Consider the following 24,010-nt stretch of genomic DNA (forward strand, 5'->3'; position numbering starts at 1 on the left):
ATATCTCCATGTTCATTTGAAAACGCGCAAGCAACGTATTTCCCAATGCAATGCACATTGTAAATACTGGGAAATTAGGCATTCATAAGATCTCATACAACTAGATACTATCAAAGCATAGGCAAGAGTAACTTTTTTTCATATTTAGGGAAAAATTTAGGTATACAGTTACCTCAGTATCAACCATTCATCTTAAAATATTAAAAATAACATATCCGTCTGTGTTTGTCGAATGCACAACACGCTTATGAAAAGGCACTTTTCAGTACCAATAATTCATTTTGTGTGCACAGGGTTGGAATTTTGGGTGAAGAGAGGGGAAAGAAGGTAACAGTGTTCTGAAGTTTATAAAAGAGCACGACAATGATTTCAGAGATCCTGGCATAATTACCAAGCAATGTCGCACTTTCAACTCACACATTATTTCTAACCTCACTGTACAAGTATCTATTCCAAAATATTTAAAATACGTATCTCATTATTGTTACCTTAGTTTGTGCTTTTCCCCCCAACTGAAGGGATTCAATTACTGGTACAAATTCGAAGGCCTTCACGCTCATGCTTAACTAATTCTCGTGAACAGTTAATGGAATATAACCTATATTGTAACCGTGGCAATTCCACGGCTACGTAATCTTGAATTTTTCACATGAGTTTCACAGCAGGTGTAAATTTCACTAGGAAACTTAATATACTACCGTTTTTTATATTCTTGTAGTTATATGCCCAAAAATTAACTATACAGCATTAGGAGGGCATAAACACTTCACTAAATACTTCATCAATTTGTAATTCAGATTCGCCATTCGAAGTTCAACAGTAAACCTACACCTCGCAAAACTTGAATGACAGTAACAACATAATCTAACATAAACAGTCACGAAGCTCAATACGTAGTAAATATGCATCCACAGATAGTTACTAATCACTAGGATCGCTACTATCGCCTCATTACAGACAATGCGAAATAGTACCGGCACAGTCTATTGTTCCTACCACCCTCACAACTCAAACTTCATGATTGTATATACTAGACTGTGGTATAAACTACAAAAGTTCTTTGGTCAACGGATGGGCAATGCCTTGATTACAACACTGGATACTATTCTTGAACACGTCCCAACACATGACCCGTCTGTAACCAATTGTAAACAAACTAGAAAGGGATTATAGAGTGGCCAAGTTGTCTTGTACATCAGTGCCACCGCGAAAAATGGCAGATATGATATAAGCGCCTATCGTTGTAAAAATTCGTCTGCTTACAACGGTGTGTACCGTGCGTTTTTTTTAAAGCGCTTCATGCCTTTGCTGCAGCAAAATGAGGGTCGAAAAAAAACGTAAGTAGGTCAAATGACTGCAAAATGGTGGACAATTAATATTGGCTTCTGTTTCTGCCGTAATAAATTTAACCCTAAAAGAACCAAACATGTTAAATAATTTCGACTTCTATGATAATGACATTGGATTATTATTACTAGACGATTTTGACAATAATAAACGTTGCAAAAGACCAAAACACACATTCCGCCATGATGGATCGTGCAGCAAACTCGTAAAGCGAAGTTTTGATTTGCTGCACGCTTGCTACAGCGCTGCTGCAGCGACGGTGAAGCAAATGTAATAAAAGAACGGTCTTTCTGCAGCGCTTTACGTCTTGCTTAAAAAAAACGCACGGGTATACGGAGATAAGAGCTACGAAAAAAAAGAAACAAAAAATACGCCTCTTGTGTGTGCGGTATATAACCACAGTCTAGTATATACAGTCACGAAATCAATACTAAATATGTAAACATAGACAGTTGAAATTGCATCCATAGATAGCTGCTAACCACCAGGATCGCTACTATCGCCTCATCACAGATCTTTTCCCCAGCAGACGATAAAATGTATTGTACTTTCGATATAGTATTCTTTTGAAAAAATTAACATCTTCCTTCCACTACTGAAATATGAAATACATAAGGTTTATATATTATTTTCATAAAGTATATATTATATTTTATAAACTCACCTTCTTGGATCTTTCGGAAGAAGGATAACTCTGACCGCTTTTTCATGCAATATTTTATAGTACCACAAACGTCTCCTTGCCCCATACTATTATTCAAATTATTGTAATTTAGCAATTTGTAGTTATTACAACCGATAACGAACATTTCATAGTTTACACAACTTTTCACAACAAAGCGAAATACGGCACAGTCAATGCCTTTTCGATCTAGACCAGGCCGTAATGTATGTTCGGATTTTCTATTTCAGTGTATGAAGCTCAGTGAAATATTACATTATAACATTATTGCGTATCATTGCTAAGCTTTATTTAGTGTAATGTGTCCATAAGTTCCGTTTATTTCTTGTTGCATAATATGTTGCAGAAATAAATACAAAATTGTGTTATTTTAATGTGAAGAGAATTTTACGTGTTAACATAATGTTCGCATCAACATTTTAAGTTTAGAATGGAAGCTATTTTGAGGTTCAATAAAAACGAATTTATATTGTGATTTTAATTTAGCACGTCTACCTTCCTTAATTGTAGACATAAAATTTACCATACTACTTCTATGAAATTAGTGTACATACGATTGTGTTACTTCGTCTCTTAAGATAAATACAATAATTCAGTACTCAATTGTAGTATTAAAATACAGACAAATAGAATGTGACGGGTGTCATACATGACATTATGTTTAATTATAATGTATAATTGCGAATATAGGAATATAAGTTAAATATAGTAAACATAAACTATAATTTCCATATGACATAACATACATATGTAGCAGCAGGACATTGGAGACCACTAAAATTAGACAGAAAGGGGCAACTTGGACAGTAAACATTTTCAACATATCTAAATATTCGTGCGGTGCAACTGAAAATTATTGAATCGTGCATAAATGAATGTACAAGAATTTCGCAATATTTAATCGTAATAAAGGCAGGTATTACACATACGAACAACGTAATTTTCACAACAAAAATAATATTACACCTTAACTCGCAAGGAATTATGTCTGAAGTGTCTCCTAATCATTGTTTAAAATTTTATTGATGCAATTACACTACATGTTAGAGAAATATATGTTACTTTTTATGCATTCCAATTAATTTATATGGTTGAAACGCCGCCCTTCGTGATTGGGTTAAGCGAGTCATATAGTCTGCATAACAGCCTGTATTAGATCACGATGGCAGTGACCCAGTCTAGTACTCACAGCGCTCCAAGCGGCTAGCAACTACCGCGAGAAATGCAAAAAATCACCCCAAGCTTCGTGACTGTATATAGTAGACTGTGATATAACTGCAATATCAAAAGGAAAAAGACAATTGATAACTCATATTTCAGGTAAATTTTATGATGTTAAGTAGACAAATTGTGTCCCTCCGAGCATAGCGTTTTGTCTTCACGACACTTCGAAGATAAATATATAGTGAACAACACCATGAAGACGATCAGCTATAGCTTATAAGAAGTAGGCCTATTTCTCAGGCAAACAATAAACCAAATAAATGGGTCACTAGTAACGGGCTTAAATTAAATACGAATAAAACTACTACAATTCCGTTTTAAACCCAAGCTAATGGCAGTGAAATATTGAAATTGTTTTTGGACACTGACATCCTTTATTTCTGCTCCTTGCGTCCTTACTGCTTATAGAAGAAAACTATGAGCTGTAGCTTATAAAAAGTAGGCCTGTTTCGAAGACAAACGATTAAATAAATGGTTCACTATAATAGTAATGGACTTAAACTAAATACAGATAAAACCACTACAATTTCGTTTCAAACCAGTTAAAGTCTAATAACAAAATATTAAAATTGTATTTCGACACTGGCATCCAAAATTCTGCAAAACTCTCGGGTAGGCCGTATTGTTCTTAGTATTTTTACTGGAAGGACATGAAAGAACATAATTGAGCACCCATGTGCAATAATGAGGTAAGTTCGTATTTCGTAACTACTTACCCCATTATTGCATGTGGGTGCAACTTTTTATCAGAAAGAAATCTGTGTTTCATTGTGTTCCATTTCTTGTCTGCAAATATGAATCGAACAAAATTGTAAATATTCCTCTCCATAAGGTTGCTAAGAAGCTATTCCAAATTGTTTCATGAAGCTTTGAATGCCAGGGGTTTAAAATCGCTCTCCTGGGGGGGGGAAAAAAAAAAAAAAAAAAAAAAAATATATATATATATATATAATGGACTTGGAACAGTCTGGTTCTGGGCCATGGATATGTAGAGACTCGCTTTGTTTCACATTACGGTATTTCTTTATTAAAGTACAGACGTTTCTGACACCTCGCAGCTTGTAGCTTTATTCGTGGTATAAATTAAAACCTCATGCTTACAGAAGAACTATTACTGGATTTTGAAAATGTTATGCTTTATTTAACGACGCTCGCAATTCAGAGTTTATATCAGCGTTGCCGGATGTGCCGGAATTTTGTCCCGCATGAGTTCTTTTACATGCCAGTAAATCTACTGACATGAGCCTGTCGTATTTAAGCACACTTAAATGCCATCGACCTGGCCCGGGATCGAAACCGCAACCTTGGGCATAGAAGGCCAGCGCTATACCAACTCGCCAACCAGGTCGACTCTGGATTTCGAAATCGGGGGAAAAACATAATTTATATTTTAGATAGTACTGTCTCTGATTGGGTCAAAAACCCTGATAGAACTGATATTTAACCCTTGTGGTGAATTTCGGTGAGGTCCGGGGAGGGCCTAATTAGTCAAATCCACTCTCCTCGCTTGCGCCGGGGCCTCCTGGGATCTTCTAAGATGCGAAAGAGAGAGTGGTGTGCGGAAAGCAACGGGAAGCTACCGCATTTATCTTTCCTAAGAAAAACTGCAAACATGACATGATGGGTCTTTCCACGGTAAAAGATTCCGGACGTAAACTATCCCCCACCTACTGGAAGATGCATTGGAAGGAATGGTGAACGAGAGAAGAGTTCGGGGCATATGCAGAGACTAAGAGAAAGGGAGAAAATAGGAAATATTGGAGAGTGCTGGGTTTGCAGTGAAAGACTTGCCACTTAGGCAGAAGACTATGTATGTATGTATGAATATATATATATATATATATATATATATATATAACTGAATGGTCCACACCTGTGGAGCCGCGAAACCAGGTGGCCCGGGTTCGATTCCCGGTCGGGGCAAGTTACCTGGTTGAGGTTTTTTCCGGGGTTTTCCCTCAACCCAATATGAGCAAATGCTGGGTAACTTTCGGTGTTGGACCCCGGACTCATTTCACCGGCATTACCATCTTCATCTCATTCAGACGCTAAATAACCAAAGCTGTTGATAAAGCGTCGTAAAATAACCTACTAATACTAATAATATAACTGAATGTTGAACACAACGGTTCACCTTGTTAATCTCCTGGCCTTGTCCTAGCGCATGGCGCCCGCGAATGATTTCAAGGTTATAAAATGCGCTTGCTTTTGACATCGCTTGCCTACGTAATCCCTTTTAACTTTCCACGTAGGCCCCAATGCGGTCCCTCAACCCCGGTTCCACGAGTTAACATGAACTTAACGAAGATCCCACAGTGCACAGCGCTACCATCGATAACGAATGACCGCATATCTACGGAGTCCAAGTTCGGTGGCGGCCGCTGCCGACTCTGCATCGGAGCGAGTCCGAAACCTAAGAAAAAACGGAAATGACGATGAAAGAGGAGAAGTATAATTATGATGAAATGAATCCGAGGTGCAACACGAAAGTTACCCTGGATTGGTTGAGGGAAAACCTCGGAGAAAACCTCAACCAGGTAACTTGCCCCAACCAGGATTTGAACCCGGGCCCGCTCGTTTCATTGTCAGACGTGCTAACCGTTACTCCATAGCGGTGAAGTATGAAGTTCATAGTTTTGTTGATTAGGCACGCGTAAATTTTGTAACGAAGTCCAGTATAGCCTACAATATGTACAGTATTTTTCTTTTCTTGTAGGCTCTCTTCAAAAATAAGGAACTGATGAAGCAGTGGGTAATAAATATGAAACATGCAGATGGTACCCCACTGAGTAGCCCATATCTTTTTGTGTTCACGACACTTTAAAGATAAATATATAGTGAGCAACTACAATAGAAGATGCTTGCTACCCACATACTACTGTATAGGCCTATTCTAGCTACTATATTGGGGAAAGAAATAATGATTCCCTGTTGACGAATATCGATCGTAGCGAAACATTAACTTTCCCCCTCCCCCCACCCTACTCATCAAACTCCTGGGCATGCGGGCACCGAACCACGTGCAATGTGTTTCCATGGTTACGAGCAAGAAACTTTGATTTTCACTAAGATGTGGATTCTTGTTGTATGTCTAGTGTCACTTACAGGTAATTTAATTACATTATTATTTCGTAATTGTAGTTAATGTAAAACTCCGAAATGAAAGAGTAGAAGTATTAATTCTTTTTGTAGTTATTTTAGTTACTGTATACGCTATTATTTACTTACGTACCGGTAAGTGCTAAATATTCCCATTTCTCTTTCTTAAGTTTGCCTGTCAGACTACTATTTGGATACCACTGCTATAATGTATTTATACCGTGATTCCAAGTTATTGTTGCGTGCCTATTTAACTTGATCATACTACGGTTAACTTACGTTCATATACTTGATATGTTTTCACTTTTATTTCAGCAGTTTTAAGGATATTATGTAGTAGAATAAAATTGCCATGTTACTTTATCTAGTTGTCTTCAGAAAATGGAACATAGAAATGTAAGATGGTTGTTGTTTAATAAACTGTCCGAAAACAAGTTGGAACCTCATAAGTGACACCAATAAGGCATCACTCATGAGGCAACTAAATCAGGAAATAATGGGATAAGATAACCAGTTCCTTTCCACCTCCATTGCATACATTGCTGACTGGTAACATATTTTCTTTAATGAGGTGTAAGGTGGATATTGTTACGGTATCATCATCATCATCATCATCATCATCATCATCATCATCATCATCATCATCATCATCACGTTTGTTTTAAAACTGCCATGGCAGAATGTTGAGGGTCGTGATTTTGATACATAGCCCTACTGTAGGCCTATATCTTTTACCGTTGCCTTATACAGTTTGAAGTGTTGTGATTTATTCTCTTATTTAATCTGTATGAAAAGTATTGAGAAATTAGAGTGATTTTGCAAAAATACACTTCGAGACGGCGAAAATACTTTAAAAGGTTCTTAATATATTGAAGACAATTTCTTCACACTAAATATATGGCTTTTGCTTACCGGTGCTTCTATCTCTTCGTCCTTCATACATTGAATTGTCGATAAGTTATCCAATTTCAGTCTTCATTCATTTGGAAGGTAGGCTATGGATATATGTTCCTCGTCTTCTATCCTCTTCTCTCTTTCTCGTTCTCTATGCTCCTATCTCGTACGGTAACTTTCTGTCTTATTCTTTCATGTATTTTTTTATTACCTAGGTTAGACGTTTAACTAACTTCTTTTCACTGCTACTACAACTGATATTAAATTGTTTTACGATTTTATATTTTTATTACACTTACATCTTACCTTAGGTGGAATAGAACTCACTACTTTTCGTCTCGTAGAGTTGCATTATACCACTAAACTACAACTGAAGTTACTGGAGACCCCTGCTTGAGTGAAGGTACTGCCTCTCGAGTCTGCACGAGATGCGATGTCGCTTACGATAGCGAATGAACTATACAATAGAATAATGCCGCCCGGGGCAGTTTACATTTTGCCACCCCGTAGTTTAATCCATTAACTGCAGTGCACTCAACAAGGTCAATACTTCGAAAATTGTGGAAGCCATAAACAGACCTAGGAATTTGGTACCAAAACTGCTAAGTTGTGTGAGCTTGGACTATATCTCTACCGAAAGAAAAGTAATAGCGCAGCTCTCAATGTCAGTGAACCAGAATGACAAACATGTATAGCCAGGTGGTAACCAAAGATGTGCTCCAATCGTCCACAGCCTTAGCACAAGAAAATAATAAACGGACAATAAAAAAACAGTAATTTGTAAATATAAACTTCGTAACATCCAATCTACAGGGTATAACAGAACCTCACCGACAAACATTGAGGAATGATAGATTACATAGACAGGGTCATTTTTTATGAAAGAACATATGCTCGGTGACACATCCTTCATGAGTTATGACTCCTTTTTAGAAGCGCATTCTGCATCACGCATGTTGTATAAGTGTGCGCCTTAAGTCCTTATCATCTCTGTTACTCTGCTGTAGTTTGTTATTGGTCTGTCTGGTGCATCTTCAATCCGTCTTACCATCCAACACAACACTGTCATGCTTAGCAGAGCTGTATGATGAATGCTGCTAAGGTTTCAAAAATGTAATGAGGTATTGTAACAGGGTATGTAATTTTAACAGCTGTTGTAAATTGCCAGAACATGCACGGAAAATTACATTTCATTTCTGTAAAAAAGTACTGGACATCTAACTTTTGGATGCACAGTTCCTAAAGGACGTGCCATCGAGCATACTTTCCTTAACAAAAAATGATCCTCTCTGTATGACCTATCATTCCTCAAAGTTTGTCGGTAAGGTCCTGTTACACCGTGTATAATAATTTACCCACACATATAAAAATAACATACAAAGTATACAATTATGATTCCAGCCTCATTATAACAAATAACAATGAACATTTTCATTTTATCGAAATAAATACTCCTTTTAAGTTCAGATAAAAATATAAACAATATTTGTGCTCTGAAAATATTCGTTCTACGTGACAAGACGTTACTGGAGCAAATCTGAAACATGATACAGTATTTCTTATTATCATCAGGTGAACAGCTACATACTTTTTGAATCTAATAGTGTATCTCGTATATGAATCCTATAGATTCAAAATCCTCTATATCCACTTTCACAAACTAAGGAATTTGACAGTAACTGGTGGCAAATAGAGGGAATTTTCAACCTAACAGTGATTTTTAACAAACCTTTTGCTTTAAATTTAGTGGCTTTTTGAATTCAAACTATATAAATCATTAGAATTCATTCTTAGCAAGCAATTTGTGGGCATAACTGAGTTCTGAAGAAAATGGTCTTTAGTGGGTTTTGAATCTAGAGGATTCATATGACACATAATATTAATCCCATAATTGTTAAAAAAAAAAATCTATTGCAATGACTACTAGGAAGTTCATATCGTAATGTCGATGTTGAACTTGGACTGTAACGTAATCGAATGCATAGCAGCACGAGATGTCAACATTTAACGAAGAATAATCCGAGAAAAAATAAACGTGTTACACACTCCTGTTTGCATAATTATTTAATAACAGATGAATTTATTTTTTTGGAATCATGCAGAATATTAACATTGCATAAATAATACAATAACAGAATAGCTCACTTTGTTCAAAACCTAAACTATTAATATAAATTAACAATCTTCTTCAAACTATTCACAGCTGTACACAGCTCTACAGAAAGACACTACGCCTATGCGTTTTTATGTGAAATGCGTATCTTCTGTAGCAGGGTGAGGCGCGGGTGACATCTATACTCCTCGCTGTACTCAACTGAAATCTACTGCTTTGGTACGAACTTCCTACCTATGGTCATAAATTATCAGTTTCAAACAGAAGGGTTCTGCTCTTGGAAGAATTTATGAAAAATTGAGTCATACAGCATAACTTGAAAATGTTTTTAAAAAGCTTTAAATGATTATAAAATAAGTTTTTAAAATAACAGTTAACTAACATTTTTCTTACATAAAGCTGATGCTCTTTTTCGATCCAGTTCGAAAATGACCGTAATTATATATTTTGCCAATACTAGTTGCACTCAAGCCTCTCTCCCTATTAAATTTGGTGGTGTGGGCATTTGGAAACTTTCTGATGTTTGTATATCTGCTTTTCTTTCTTCTGCCTTTGGAGTCTTTCGTTGCATCAAATCGCTTTTTCCTTCATACAGTGATGCAGCTGAAATCTATCATTGCGTGTGCTCTGACTAGTTGGTATACTTCCTCACAAACCACACATCCTCCTGTCCATCCTAAATTTCAAAACCAGTGGGACGTTATTTTTTTTCCAAAAAATTTTAGATAAACTTCTTTCTTCTTTAAAATCCAAACAGGACATTGCACGTCTCCTAGCTCTACAATAGGGTGAGTCTGGAGCTTCATTACACGCATTACCATCTCCTCACATTGGCACTGTAATAGATAGTACATGTTTTAAAATCGCAATGGCTTTACGCCTTGGTTGTAAACTCTGCCAGCCACACCAATGTATTTGCGAAGGAACTGCTGTTATTTACGGCCATCACGCACTCAGCTGTGCAAGGAGCAAGGGTTGCATTCCCAGACATACATCACTCAATGATATCATTAAAAGTTCTCTGACTTCTTGTCGCATCACTTCTCTTTTGAAACCACCAGATATTAGTTGTGCGGATGGTAAACCACCCGATGGTCTCACCTTAATCCCATGGTCTAGAGGAAAATCTTTAATTTGGGACTCCACTTGCGTTGACACTCTAGCTCCATCTCACTTGCCGAATACCTCCAGACGTGCAGCGTCTGCTGCTGAATTAGCCGTGAAGAAAAAAGTCGATAAATATGCACAGCTTTTAGACAATTATATCTTTATCTGCTCTGCTGTGGAGACCTTTAGTCCTTGGAGTAATGACGCTAAAGTTTTGGTATCTCAAATCAGCCAAATTTTAATCTCCATTACTGGTGATCGCCATTGCACAAATTATTATTTGCGTCAACGCTTAAGTATACCTATTCAACGTGGAAATGCAATGGGCGTTTTAGGTACTCTTCTTTGGACGAAATTTTCCTTCTTTAAAATATATTAAGTATTCTGTGTGCGTAAGTTTATTTGCTATAAATAAGTGATGTACTGGTAATCCAATTTCTGTCACAAACTGGTCTGGCTCAGTAAAATGCTTATTTGCTTAAGTGAATCATTTAGGAAATAAAAGAGAAAAGTATTTTCTACACGTGAAATTGTTTTAAAATTAATGTACTTTATTCTCTACTTTTAACGTAGAAATGTATGTATTTTAAACTGTTAATCAAATTATCAGAGTGTTAATTATAACACATTTGGTCCAATATTATTTGTGAATATAAATAGAATTGGAAGGGAATAATAGAGCAAGTTTCTAAGTTCAGCTACTTAGGGTGCATAGTATCATAAGAGCCGTTGAGAGCAGAAGTTGTGTAAGTCAAAAATGGATAATGAGGGTTAAAGTAGACATTCTGTAAAATACAGCGCAAAAGTAGCAATTAATATTGAATTTATTTTAAATATTAGTAGTCAGTGAATAGCACGAGTCCGTCCGGGGTTCAGCACCGAAAGTTACCCAGCATTTGCTCATGTTGGGTTGAGGGAAAACCTCGGAAAAAACCTCAACCAGGTAACTTGCCCTGACCGGGAATCGAACCCAGGCCACCTGGTTTCGCGGCCAGACTCGCTAACCGTTACTCCACTGGTGTGGACAAATCTTTGGAAGATTTGCTGCACTCTATGAAGGAAATGTTCTGCTCAAAAATCTACAATTGAATCAATATACTGGTACTGGTACTGTATATATGTAAGGAAATTCGCACTTATTTCACTGGTTAACAACAATAAACCACGCAGCTACCACATCCTTGCATGCCTGTTTTAAAGAAACCGGATTTGAAAGCTTTGTTCATTGGATCAGAATTGGCAGATTTACTCGGGGGGGGGGGGGGGGGAATAAAAACATGTAAGATATGTCAACACTTCAAATTCCAAATTTCGCAGGATTTCAACTGTATGAATAATTATAGGCTAAGCATTAACGGAACTCTTCTCTTCAAGAGCCCACTGTAGTGCTCCTCCTGATTGCTAGCTACAACTTGTCATTAAGTATGGTATTGGTATCATTCATTGTTTACATTTACGTCACATTCCTGTAATTTTCTTGTGTAGGTCGTTATGAATATGACACAGACAGCTTTCTCTAGTACTGGGGTACAACATTGGATTAAGTCATTTGCAGAGAAGTGAGATTGTGTTGAATAATGTCGAAAATGTAAGTTCTCGTGATGTTGAATAACTTATCAAAAATTAGTTGTTAATATTGCTTGACTCTCATTTGTAATTAGAAGCCTTTACTTTTTTAAGGTAGCAATGTTTTCAAAATTAAACAAAAAAAAAAGTAGTGTAGCAAACGAAATGTAGGTTTTGGATGAAAATACATGTTTTAAAACATTATTAAATATTGACTCTGCATAGAACATAATCCAATGCTATTACGATTCTGTTAATGTTAGAACTCCTGTTTATGAATCATTTTCTGGGGAGACTTGGTTTATGCAGTCTCATGATTAGAGTGAGATGTTTAAGAGAATTTATTTGTCATAACATAATAGAGATTCTCAATGTATTCTTATGATTTACAGGACATCAAGCAGTGCAAGTGAAAAATGTGGAACTAGTAGGAGCACGATATGTGAAGGTTGGTGGCTCGGGACTTCTGACATGTGATTTTGTGCTAGACAACACAGAAACTCTAGAGAGTGTAATATGGCTAAAGGACAACGAAATTGTGTACGAGTGGCAGCCACAACTGGGTTCTCAAGGTAAAAATACAGAATGCACTACCGGTACACTAAATAACTACCTACCCAACTGTCTCAAGTCTGAGATTGAAAATGTCTTTAAATACAACTCCATAACAAATAAAAAATGGTTATTAGATCTTTACGTAAGTAGAAAATTGTTGAAAGTTATACACATTTGTGTTTAATAAAGACTATTGTTATTATCAGCCAGTGGCATTGCTCATTCGGCTGAGGTGCTTGCCTGCCGATCTGGAGTTGCACTTGGGTGTGGGTTCGATTCCTGCTTGGACTGATTACCTGTGTTTTTCCGAGGTTTCCCCAACCGTAAGACGAATGTCAGGTAATCTGTGGCGAATGATCGCCCTCATTTCGCCAAATACTATCTTGCTACCACCAATCCCATTGACGCTAAGTAACCTTGTAATTTATACAGCATCATTAAATAACCAAATAGATATATTATCATTATTATTATTATTATTATTATTATTATTATTATTATTATTATTATTATTATTATTATTATATCTGAATTGAAGATAGAAGAGACATATTATAACCACTGAAGAGTGAGTCATTAGACTTCATTTATACATTGTATAGTCTAAGAAGTTATATATAACTAATTTTTCATATACCTACCTACATAAATAGCTATTTGTATGTTGTAATAATTTCGAATGAGGCACATGGTAGCATAGTGATTAAGGAGCTATGCCATAATGAATCTTCATAGAAAAAAATTAATTAATGAATTTAAAGGAAAAATGCAAAAATAACACAAAAATTCCCGCATATACCCTAAAGAACAACAATAAGCATCAGCGTAAACTATACCATGCTCATTACAATTATAATGGTAGAGCTAATGCAAGAGTTATGGAAATAATACCTAGCCAAAGCTTGTAAATCAGTGAAACATTCTCCTACATAATTATTTACTAAATTCATGCGATATACGAGCTGAAAGTAGTGAAATGTTTACTTACATTTTTCCTTAGAAGATCAACAAATATTCACCTTTCCACTCACAAGATGGCAGATAGCCGTCCACTCTTGTCACATTGAACTGATCTGAGCCCGAACAACACTGGATAGATGTTGGAATAGTCTACTATCTATCGAACTATGTGCAACTAAACAATACTATCGTTTCCCGATGCTCCAGTCTCCCTCACTAAAGATTTAAGTGCCTTTTTTTCAAAAAGGGAGCGGATGAAGGTTAAACAATATAATAGTATTTAAAATGGCACAGTGAGAAAAATACGAGCATGTAAGATCCAATACACAGATTGGCTAGAAATTAATTAGGAAAGGAAGCAAAAAATCTTATTTTAATAAACAAATCTGATTTATTTGATTCAAGAAAAACAACTGCAATTTACCAACCCTGATCATTATCATCAGAATCATGATCATGACCACCATCAATTCATCATCTTCGTCATCGTACTCATCTCATCGTCACAGTCGTCGTCATCGTCATCGTCGTCATCATCATCATCATCATCATCATCACTTGATTAGTAACAGCACACAGGACTATTTGAAACAAACACTACCGGTACTCATTCAGATGGCACACATCCAGTCCTTGTGTAAGAGATAAATCTGCAATTCTCTAATCAGCGATTAAACTCATTGTCAGCATACATATTCTTCTACTAGGCTGCAGTAAGAAGCTGATCATATTTGAAACAATCCTTACGCATTTGTAAAGCTTGAAACAACAGAGATTCTAGTAAGAATTCTATACTTTTTTATATGGAGGAGGGGCCTGAAGGCTAGCACCGAAGCCTGAGGCTTATTGTGCTTTACCACTCCTGTTCTGTGAATGATACTTGTCGCCAAACTGTCAAGTTCTTGTATGAATACAACACGCTGCACTGTGAATTTAACCCAGGCTTTGGCAATGATGTTAATGACATGTGAATTAATTATGGCGAAATGAGTCCGAGGTCCAATTCCGAAAATTACCCACCAATTCTGCTTCAATCAGTTGAGGGAAAACGTCGGATAAAATCACAACCAATTAATTAACTTGAATCCAGGCACACATGCTAACTGTTACTCCATAGCCTACTTTGTTCTGCATCCTTGATTACATCTTTTAACACTTATGTATCACTGAAAAACTATTAAGTTATTTAAACAGTGGCGGCTGGTTGACTGAGGCAAGTGAGGCCGGGCCTCAGTCACTTGGCTTAACTGAAATCAAATTTTGTGTTTTTATATAATGTATTAGTTATTTGAATGAAGCATATATTGCTGTAGAAGCATTTGAAAACTTTGATGTATATAGACCTGTTTTGCAGTAAAATTTGTTCCTGAGGCCGGGATCGCTCGTGCCGGGTCTGGCTTGTGATGTATATAGACCTGTTTTGCAGTAAAATGCGTTCCTGAGGCCAGAATCGTTCGTGCCGGGTCTGGCTTAATGCATTTCATGTCCTTTCGCGGGCTTTGAGTTTACGCTTAAAACGTTATAGCTGAGGCACAATTCGTCTGGCCTGGTCAGGTTTCACTCGTCCCATCCATGGGCCGGCCTCAAGAGTAGAGTGGGGTGGGAATAGCAGTGGTGACTTGTCTTCCTAACTAGGCCATAAATAACAAAATTCCAGCTCTTTGGCAGGCAGAGACCCACTCGATTCTCTCCCCTTATGTCTCAGTTTATGACATAAGCGAGGGTGTTGTACTATTGTACTTCGTAGTACAGTAGTGAATCTGGGCCAATGTTGTTATGTCTTTTGGGAAAATATAAACAGAAACAAGTGAGAGAAATAATGCTGGTGCAGTTAATTCATTGTTAGAGTGTCCTTTTTCGAGAAGAAATAATACTAAAAGAAAGGAAGTTTTAAATAAAGAGAGAGACTACCGAGATACCTACGACATCGCTGATAATTTTTCTGACACATAATCTTAAAACGCGAGTTTCTATTACATCCTGGTATGGGCAACATAAATGGTTATGTGGTAATGTGATGCAAAATAAACTTCTCTTGGCCTTGTTTGTTGCTGTCAAAGGAAAAAAATAAAAAGAAAAGAAAGAAAGGGGAATTTCAACACATAATATGGGATGCTTCATCACACTGAAACAATCACTGAAACTCAGAGCATAACAGCTTATTTGGTGAGTGAAATTATTATTTTTCATTGATAGTAATAAGAATAGACTAATAATAGTAGTAGTAATAATAATAATAATAATAATAATAATAATAATAATAATAATAATAATAATACAGTAATAATGATATTAATAATATAATAACAATAATAATTAATATCATAAACAAACATTTCCTATCGGAGGCACTTAAACTAGTTGCATCTGGCCTCACCGAGGATTTCGATCACCGGCCGCTACTGTATTTAAATAAATAAATAACAACTTCACTGTGTTAGTATTTAAATAGTGGTGTTATTCACCTGATTGACTAGTTTCAATGTAGTTTCCATCATTCTCTGAATTCTAGACTAGTAAAATAACACTACAATTTAAATATTAACATAGTGAAGTCTTCATTTTGCTATATACACTTTTAACACATATATCATTGATTAAATTTCCACTTCTTTACTGTGTTAATATATTTTAGGATTTACCATGCTTGACTAGTGTCGAAGTCTTGTGCCTCATTTTACAAACTAGGCTTTGGACAATGAAGCACAATACTTCGAAATTAGTCAAGCAAGGTAAATCTTAAATATTAACACAGTAAAAAGTTGGAAATTTAAACAGTGAAGTTGTTGTCTATTTAAATAATTTACTTTGTGTCTCACCAGGTCTGTCGTCACTAATACCTAAAAGGTACACATATCTCTTGAGAATAGAGAGAAATAAGTTAATTTATAATATTGCATATGGCATTTTCAGTGACTGGTGTGTTGGTTGGCTATGCTCAAGAAGGGAAGCCTGGATGGAATCTTAACCTGAGGCAAGCTGTAGTATCTCTCGAGGGAAACTATACATGCGAGGTGAAAACTGACAAAGGAACAGCAAGTGGAACACATCAACTATTAGTCCTTAGTAAGTTTGCATTTCTCAGAAATGTAAATAGAATAGAATAGATAGCCTACATAAATTTTTGTGTAATATGTTCGAGACAGGAAAGTACCTAAATATGGAAGTTTGGTTAATTTTTAAATATTTGAAGTATAAGATTAGATAAGCATCTTCTCGGCCTCTGTTAATTCTTGGTCGACAGGATTGTAGAGAAGGTGATGATGAGCAGAAGAGATTTTTAATATGTCCACTTATACTGTACAGGTACTAGTTTTAATAAAAGTGTAAAAACTGTCAGCACAATAAGTCAGCAGATCATGATTCTTAATTTCTTACTCTTTTACCGTGAATTTATCATATGATTTACAACATTTCTGACCATTGCTAAGAAGCTTATCTTGTAATCTGATGGCGAAAGTTCATATACACATATGGTTTCTCAAATAAACAAAATCTTGATAACAAGAAATACAATTTAATTTCGTTTTCTGTCCGAAATGTAAAAGCAATTACTGTACTATTTAATTAAGTTACAGTAGAGTGTTGTTATATTAAATTATGTCTAATAATTGAATTGTATGAAAAACAAAATTCAATAGGCTATTAAACAATTACTTTCTCTTAATAATGACTCATATTAAAGCTCCAGCCAGCAGAATATTTAGTCTTGTAATTTCTTAACATTTCCTTCCCCTTCTCACTTTAATTGTCAAGTGACCTGGATATGCTTTCGTAGTGGGCAAAGTTGGACTCTGGATATTGTAGCCAAGCAGAATGTGTGACTTACCTTACTCTCAATATTGAGTTTTGTAAAGTAGTTAATGATCCGATGTCTTTGTTTCTGAAGATAAAGTGGTTAAATCTACTTATTTAACATTTCCCGACCACGTGCACAGGATATTTTAGATGGGGGATTGAAATTAATCAAATTATTTCTTTCATAACGTACTTTATTACTTTTTACAATATATGATATATAGAGTACCGGTAACAAAATACAGCAGGGTTTAAGCTAGAAAATAAATATATATATATATGTATATATTTTTTTTTTCGTAAAAATTCACAAATGAAAAATTATATCTGTGCAACATTCTAAATAATTGCACGCAAAGATAAAATTAATAAGATTTGCAGAAACAAAAAAATTCTAAGTAATTGATTAACTAGCGGACTTACTCGTGTTAATTATGTCTGTGTGGCTTACAGCTGTTTCGGTGCTTCATCACACCATCCTCAGAGCCTACTGGCTGAAGGAGAACATTGTTAAAAGGTTTTAATTAATTAAATGGGTCACGTTTTTTTTATTATTCCCAAATGGAGAGGGAGTTATTAACTCTAACTTCTCCATGTGCACAGTGCTTGTCGTCACCCCCACCAGTAAGCATACAAATATAATCTTATTGTAAATCCATGATACCAGATTTAAGTAATTGAAATTATTTAATGACGATTATGATCCAAATTGCTTGTAATAATTATTTCATGAAAAGTGTTCTCGTACCAATATTAAACAATTTTGAAACATAATATATTAGGGTGTAAAAAAATGTAAAAGTTTAATTCAAGATAACATCTAAAAGTTATGAGTAAAAAATACTATATTTGTATAAATTAAAAATGTATATATTCGGAAAAAAATACGAAGGCAAAAAGAAACGGGTTAAAATAGTAAATGTATTTGAAGCATATCACTAAAACCAGTGCTTTACATGTTAATATTTGACGAGAAATAAATCCATCTCACATTTCACAGAAGAAACTTGATTTAGCGGAGTTCATTATGATTCAATCCCAATAAGGAATTTGTGGGGAGCAAAGCATCTGTATGGCAGTTTTCTTCAAGTAATTCGTTTGCAAATTCCCTCAATTATGGGGTCTGCAGATTCAAACCCAGTCTTAAGCGATGGTTTTAAAGGACAGTAAAATCCTAAATGTGCGGTAGGAAAAATAAACTTATTCTTGTAGAGGACTCCAGGCAAGATTTGTCAGTCATTTATTTCCCACGTTGAAATTTGGAGGTCGCGCATTGGACCAATATCAATGGTCTTGTAGACTTTTACTGCCTTCACCTCTAATCCTCCCAATTCCAACGTCAACTATTTTACGTAAATCATTATGTCTTCTCGACTCTCGAGAGATCATTCACAATACCGGTAACGTAAAATATGACTAAAATGTTTTAGTAACCTATAGTTATGTCAACATTCGACTTTTTCAAAAAGTGATACAGTTCACGATACTATAGTTCATGGAAGTGGGGTAATTTCCAAACATATCATGAAAGGAATTCCATTTGTTAGAGTTTCTTACAGGTTCATTTTCAGAGATAATAACTGCAGTTTCTATTGCATAGAAGTAAAGCAAGTTATATTTTGTGAAAATGAAATTTTATGTGTAATGTATCGGTTCATAACATTAATAAGTACCGGTACGGGGACCATTAAGAAATGAAACAGTACAACCTTGATCTAATGTTTCAGTGTTATGTAAAGCACGAATCGAAACTGAAGATTCAACTGGTATCAATTGCACAGTCACGTGGAGTATAGACTGCTCTAGGATTTATCCTGACCTCAACTTCACTGCTGGAATTTATTTACCGGAGGAGGAGAAGTTTTTTGATAAAGCCACAACTTGGACCAAGATCGTTTACTCTGACAACACATTTGGGTATAATCTGATTAAGAGTTACAATGTAAGTACGTAGGCAGCCCTGCTACTATAACTAAGAATCTGAGTATGATGTGATCTATAAATTCAAAATCAAGCTGTGTATTGACATTTCGATGCAAATATGAACGTGTATATTACATTCCCCACATTAAAACTGTGCTGATGAAGACGATTAGAGAGAGGAGATGAAAAACCAAAGGAAAGGGCTATTGTGCACCTCCACATTTCTGAAACTCAACTCCCTCTGGCCTCCCAACTAACACTCTATATGCTTTTCTGGATTCGCCCATACACTAATTTGAAATATTCAAATTGTATTTACAGGTCAGTGACATTCCTAAGACGTCTGTGTTTCTTTGGAACATAAGCTACAAAGACCAGTTTTCGCTTGTTACAGGAAATTTTTCGTTTGGAGCAGGTAATTCACCAGTTTATATGTTTTATTGATTTATTTTCCTGTATTGTAAGAGTGTACACACTGTCATGTTGAAGAAAAATTACCATCTCCTTATAATCAGATACTCACTTGTATGGACTTGGTATTTTTTATACTCGTTTGGTTAAGGTCCCTAAGCACTGATATGGTCGGGCTTCATTACCGGTATCCCAAAGAAACTATGATACTATTTTACCTAGAAATCTGTCGGTGCTTAAAAATATGGGATGACTTGGGAACGCCTGCGATGTACAGTAATTCTACAACAGCTTTAATTTCGCAACTGACTGTGGCATACAGCGAACAATGTCATCTATCATACTGTCTGTGAAAAACAAGTTTCATATTTCAATAAGAGTTCGTGCATTTATAGCGATGCCTTGTACACCAGGACGCTGTATGATATTGTGTCATCTTGTTCTCACATTGGTTGGTCCAGAATGCATATTCCAAACAGTCAATCCATCTTTCCCAATGTAGACAGGTGACTGATTTCCATTAGCCGTAGAATTATTGTCTCTTAGTTGATCGCCATCGACATTCTCAGACTCATCCGCCGATTCTTCAGAGCATGTGTCATGTTCGCTTTCTTCCACATCATCATCTTCATTATCAGATCCAGCCCAAATGATGGCTTCTTCTTGCACTTCGCATTGAAATAACTGGCGGCAAACAGCATCCCATTTGTTTGTTTCATAATTGAGCTAATTATTTTCTTCTCGTTTCACACTATCAATTAGTATCCTTATTCTTTCTTCTTCTCTCTCGTCCATTTCAATACTTTTACTGCACTACACTCAGTGGCGGTGCATCAGTAAGAGTACAAGAGCACGTGAACATCTTGTTTCCATTAATGCACGACTAGTTTTATTATTTAATACCGTATTGGCGTAGTGGGGATGTATAATATCAGGATCGAGTATTTTAAACTTCCCGCATCTTGCATAAACTTCTTATGTAAATTTGGCAACATCTGTTCACGTACAAGCCGTGCTCTTTTCAAGAAGGTTACAGAAATTTCACGCATGCACGGGAGAAAATTGTCTTTCGCTGGCCGCTTATGACTCATCAAGAGCACAAAGCATTAAGTGAACAGTGAATCTATCCTACAGATGTCAGGTGTATCGATGCCTATCGTTTACATGCTATATCTCGAGGAGGAAATGTATTTTAGCCTGCAGGTGTCAGCATCTCACTGTCGGAACGTTTACTTTATGTGTGTACAATGCTGCTACGAGAGTGTAGTTTGTGAATTACTATACTTCAGTGTCGGCATATAGCATAGTTTGGCTTTCAAAGACGTGCTGGCTGAATGTAATGGTGGTATGAATTTAAATATCTGTATGGTGGTGTATATTATTTAACAGTAATATTTACTGGCATGTACTTATAGTAATCAATCTATGCAAATGGGATTACAGTACTGGTATAGGCTATAGTGTATCAGTGTGTTGCGAATCAAAATATATTACTGAACACACGCTTTTGTAAATTGTGTTATGTATTAATTTTTAACAAACGTAAACAATGAACTCTGTTCAAGTAATTTTGAAGAGTAAAGAACTGGGTAAACTGGCTTACCAGGAAAAATTGGAAATAAAAAGACTAAGTTTCATTATATTATTATTATTATTATTATTATTATTATTATTATTATTATTATTATTATTATATGTTGTTTTGAATTTATATACGGTTTTTTCGACAGTGAAACATTGTAATCATGACATTTCATATTAGGCTAAAAACGTACGATTTGAAATTCTCTTCGATTTTGGAACACAAAATTGTGAACACACACAATATTTTATCACGAGCCGTCACTGACTACACTACTTACAACACACACACTAATTCTGAGACAGATCCCTCTCCCTTATACTCCCGTATAACACAAGAGCTGTCACGGTAAGCCAAGATACACGAGTAACAAGGGGCAGGACAAGTGATTTTCTACCCTACTATTAGTAACCAAGCTTGCTAATCTACCATCTTACGACTGACTAAAAATACTGCGTTACAAATTGGAGCTTTATTTGCGTTACAATTTTCATTTTTGTGGTAAAATAATATCCAGGTGTCTTAAATCGCTACTGTGTATAATAACATCTGTTCATCAAGTCACAAAAGGCACCGCAAAAATGGGAAAGAAAGTATCAACACATTTGAAACATGTTAATATTAAGTAACGTCAAAGGTCGCACACAGTGGAAACGACCAGGCTCTTCAACAAGAGTTTATGCCAAATCCAGACCAACAATGGTGCTAATTTTAACATTTCCCTTATCTGTGAAAAGTAAAGACTGCAATAACCAATAAAATACGAACACTGTGCAATTCGCCAAAATATATATTGGCCGGTGGAAAGCACTGTGTGCAACTCCTGTCCGTTTAAAAAGAAATGTACACACATGATACAAATTTGAAAAAGTTACTTAAAAACATAAAAGTTAAACTCCTCTTAAAGCAGTTAGTCAAGTGTAGAAAATTTAATGGAGATAGTACAGTAGTTCGATGTAGAGTAAGATAGTGAAAGATACCGTAATGTTTTATTCAGATTAGAAGTGAACTGCAGAAGTATATTTTCTTTGGTTATGATTATTGTACTTAGAACAGAATACAATTGACAGATTTACCTATACATGTAACTTTTCTTGCAGTGCACAGATCAGGATGTCCACCTCCGCCAGCACGTCCTAATATGCATCAAATGCTTCTGGGTGCACAAACAACATGTCGTGGAGAATTAGTGCCACAAACTGACACACTGCAAGCAATCTATTCATGTGATAATGATATTATTCATGGAAATCGGCCAACACATAAAACTTTAATCTGTCATGGTGACAAGTGGCTGGAAGAAAATACTGATCCTTGGCCTTCCTGCAGTGACTGAAGTATCGAAACATTCCACTTACCTTAAATGACTCATTGGCTTCAGTTTCAGGCCAATATTATTTATTTTAATTAGTACATTTTTAATAATTACTTGTGTCACACGATTTTAAGGATTTGTTTTACAATTTGGCAATCAGTGTGGAATTACTACTGTAATTCGTATAGTAGTGGATAATAATCTTCCTCGTATGTAATCGTGAAAACTTTGTAACTAATTCAACAGTTCATAGCATAAACACACGTCAAAAAATGACTTTCATACTCCATCGGCAAGTCTATCATGCTATCAAAAAGGAGTGCGTTATATGGCAGTAAAAATTTTTAATAGCCTCCCTATCGATATAAAAAATGAAACTCAAAACACAAAATTATTTAGGGCCAAATTGAAGAAGTACCTAATTTCTCACGGCTTCTATTCTGTAGGTGAATTCATGACATTCAATAACACTTCATGAAATTGATACTAAAACTTTGTGTTGTACTAGTAGACTATATTGTAAATCTCGTCTGTATATATTTCGTCTAGACTGTGACTATAAATTAAGATTTTAAAATTGTATTAAGTTTTTTGACTTGTTCCATATTCTAGGTGTAAGCAATGAATACCATGGAATGTTGATAAATACAATACAATTAAAAAAAAAATCATATATTTAACGACAGTGTACCAACTACGAAGTTATAGCTATGGTGGTATTAGTGGTAGTGAAATGTGACTGAGGATTCACCACAATATTACCTGGCACTCGCATTTCTATAGGGGAAAATATTGAAAAACCCCAACCAGTTAAACAGACCAAGAGGATTCGATACTACACACACAGAGGAGTGAATTCCCTTTCTTATTCTACTGATGGTATTGGTTTTCACACACGGTATTTTCGAAGTCAGTCATTCAAAGAAGATCAGTGTCAGGTGCGACTGTAAAAATGAGCAACAACTCGGCAAGTTATTGTGTCATTTAAGTTGAATATGATTGACTTCGTGGAGGAAATGTATTCGCATTGTTATTACGCAAATTTTTATATATAGGCCTACTGTTACATAACTCCAAAAATTAATTTCTTACTGCTTTTCATTTTACATATGTGCATATAAGGACTCCCCCCCCCCCCATACTTTTTGCATTAAAAAGAGGGAAAACGGAATCTAATATATGAGTATATATGGTAACAGACTTAGTGCCAGACTGTGAAGATTTCGAAAGTATTATTTATCTTAATATTGTATTTACATGTATGTAGCCAATAATAGTAATAATAATAATAATAATAATAATAATAATAATAATAATAATAATAATAATAATAATAATAATAATAATAATAATGGCGTGAATCTCTCCATAAAAATTTGTTGTGTTATCCGACAATTTTTAGAAAGGGTGGTGAACTGACAGATTCCACCTGCT

General features: G+C 35.5%; 2 protein-coding genes across 5 annotated transcripts in view; one reads left to right on the forward strand and one right to left on the reverse strand.

Annotated features, from left to right (window-relative positions):
• LOC138708193 (transforming growth factor-beta receptor-associated protein 1-like) overlaps positions 1 to 989 on the reverse strand; it is a 32,510-nt gene extending 31,521 nt beyond the window's left edge. For 2 of the 4 annotated variants that reach the window (XM_069838482.1, XM_069838480.1), the window contains exon 1: positions 699 to 988. Coding sequence is in view for 1 of the 4 variants with exons in the window: in XM_069838479.1 (XP_069694580.1) it covers positions 489 to 560 (72 nt within the window). In the remaining 3 variants the exon portion in view is untranslated. Of the gene's footprint in view, positions 1 to 488 lie in introns of all 4 variants that reach the window. The other 2 variants (XM_069838479.1, XM_069838481.1) reach the window with 2 other exon arrangements.
• A 4,429-nt stretch (positions 990 to 5,418) lies between these two features.
• On the forward strand, positions 5,419 to 23,156 carry LOC138708200 (uncharacterized). The gene is made up of 6 exons (XM_069838503.1): positions 5,419 to 6,360; positions 12,425 to 12,604; positions 16,461 to 16,613; positions 19,073 to 19,287; positions 19,590 to 19,683; positions 22,362 to 23,156. Exons 1-6 carry the CDS (start codon positions 6,279 to 6,281, stop codon positions 22,595 to 22,597), a joined length of 960 nt encoding a protein of 319 aa, XP_069694604.1. The 5' UTR covers positions 5,419 to 6,278; the 3' UTR covers positions 22,598 to 23,156.
• The last annotated feature ends 854 nt before the right edge of the window (positions 23,157 to 24,010 follow it).

The sequence above is a fragment of the Periplaneta americana genome, chromosome 10 (genome assembly GCF_040183065.1).
Source record: "Periplaneta americana isolate PAMFEO1 chromosome 10, P.americana_PAMFEO1_priV1, whole genome shotgun sequence".
NCBI lineage: Eukaryota > Metazoa > Arthropoda > Insecta > Blattodea > Blattidae > Periplaneta > Periplaneta americana.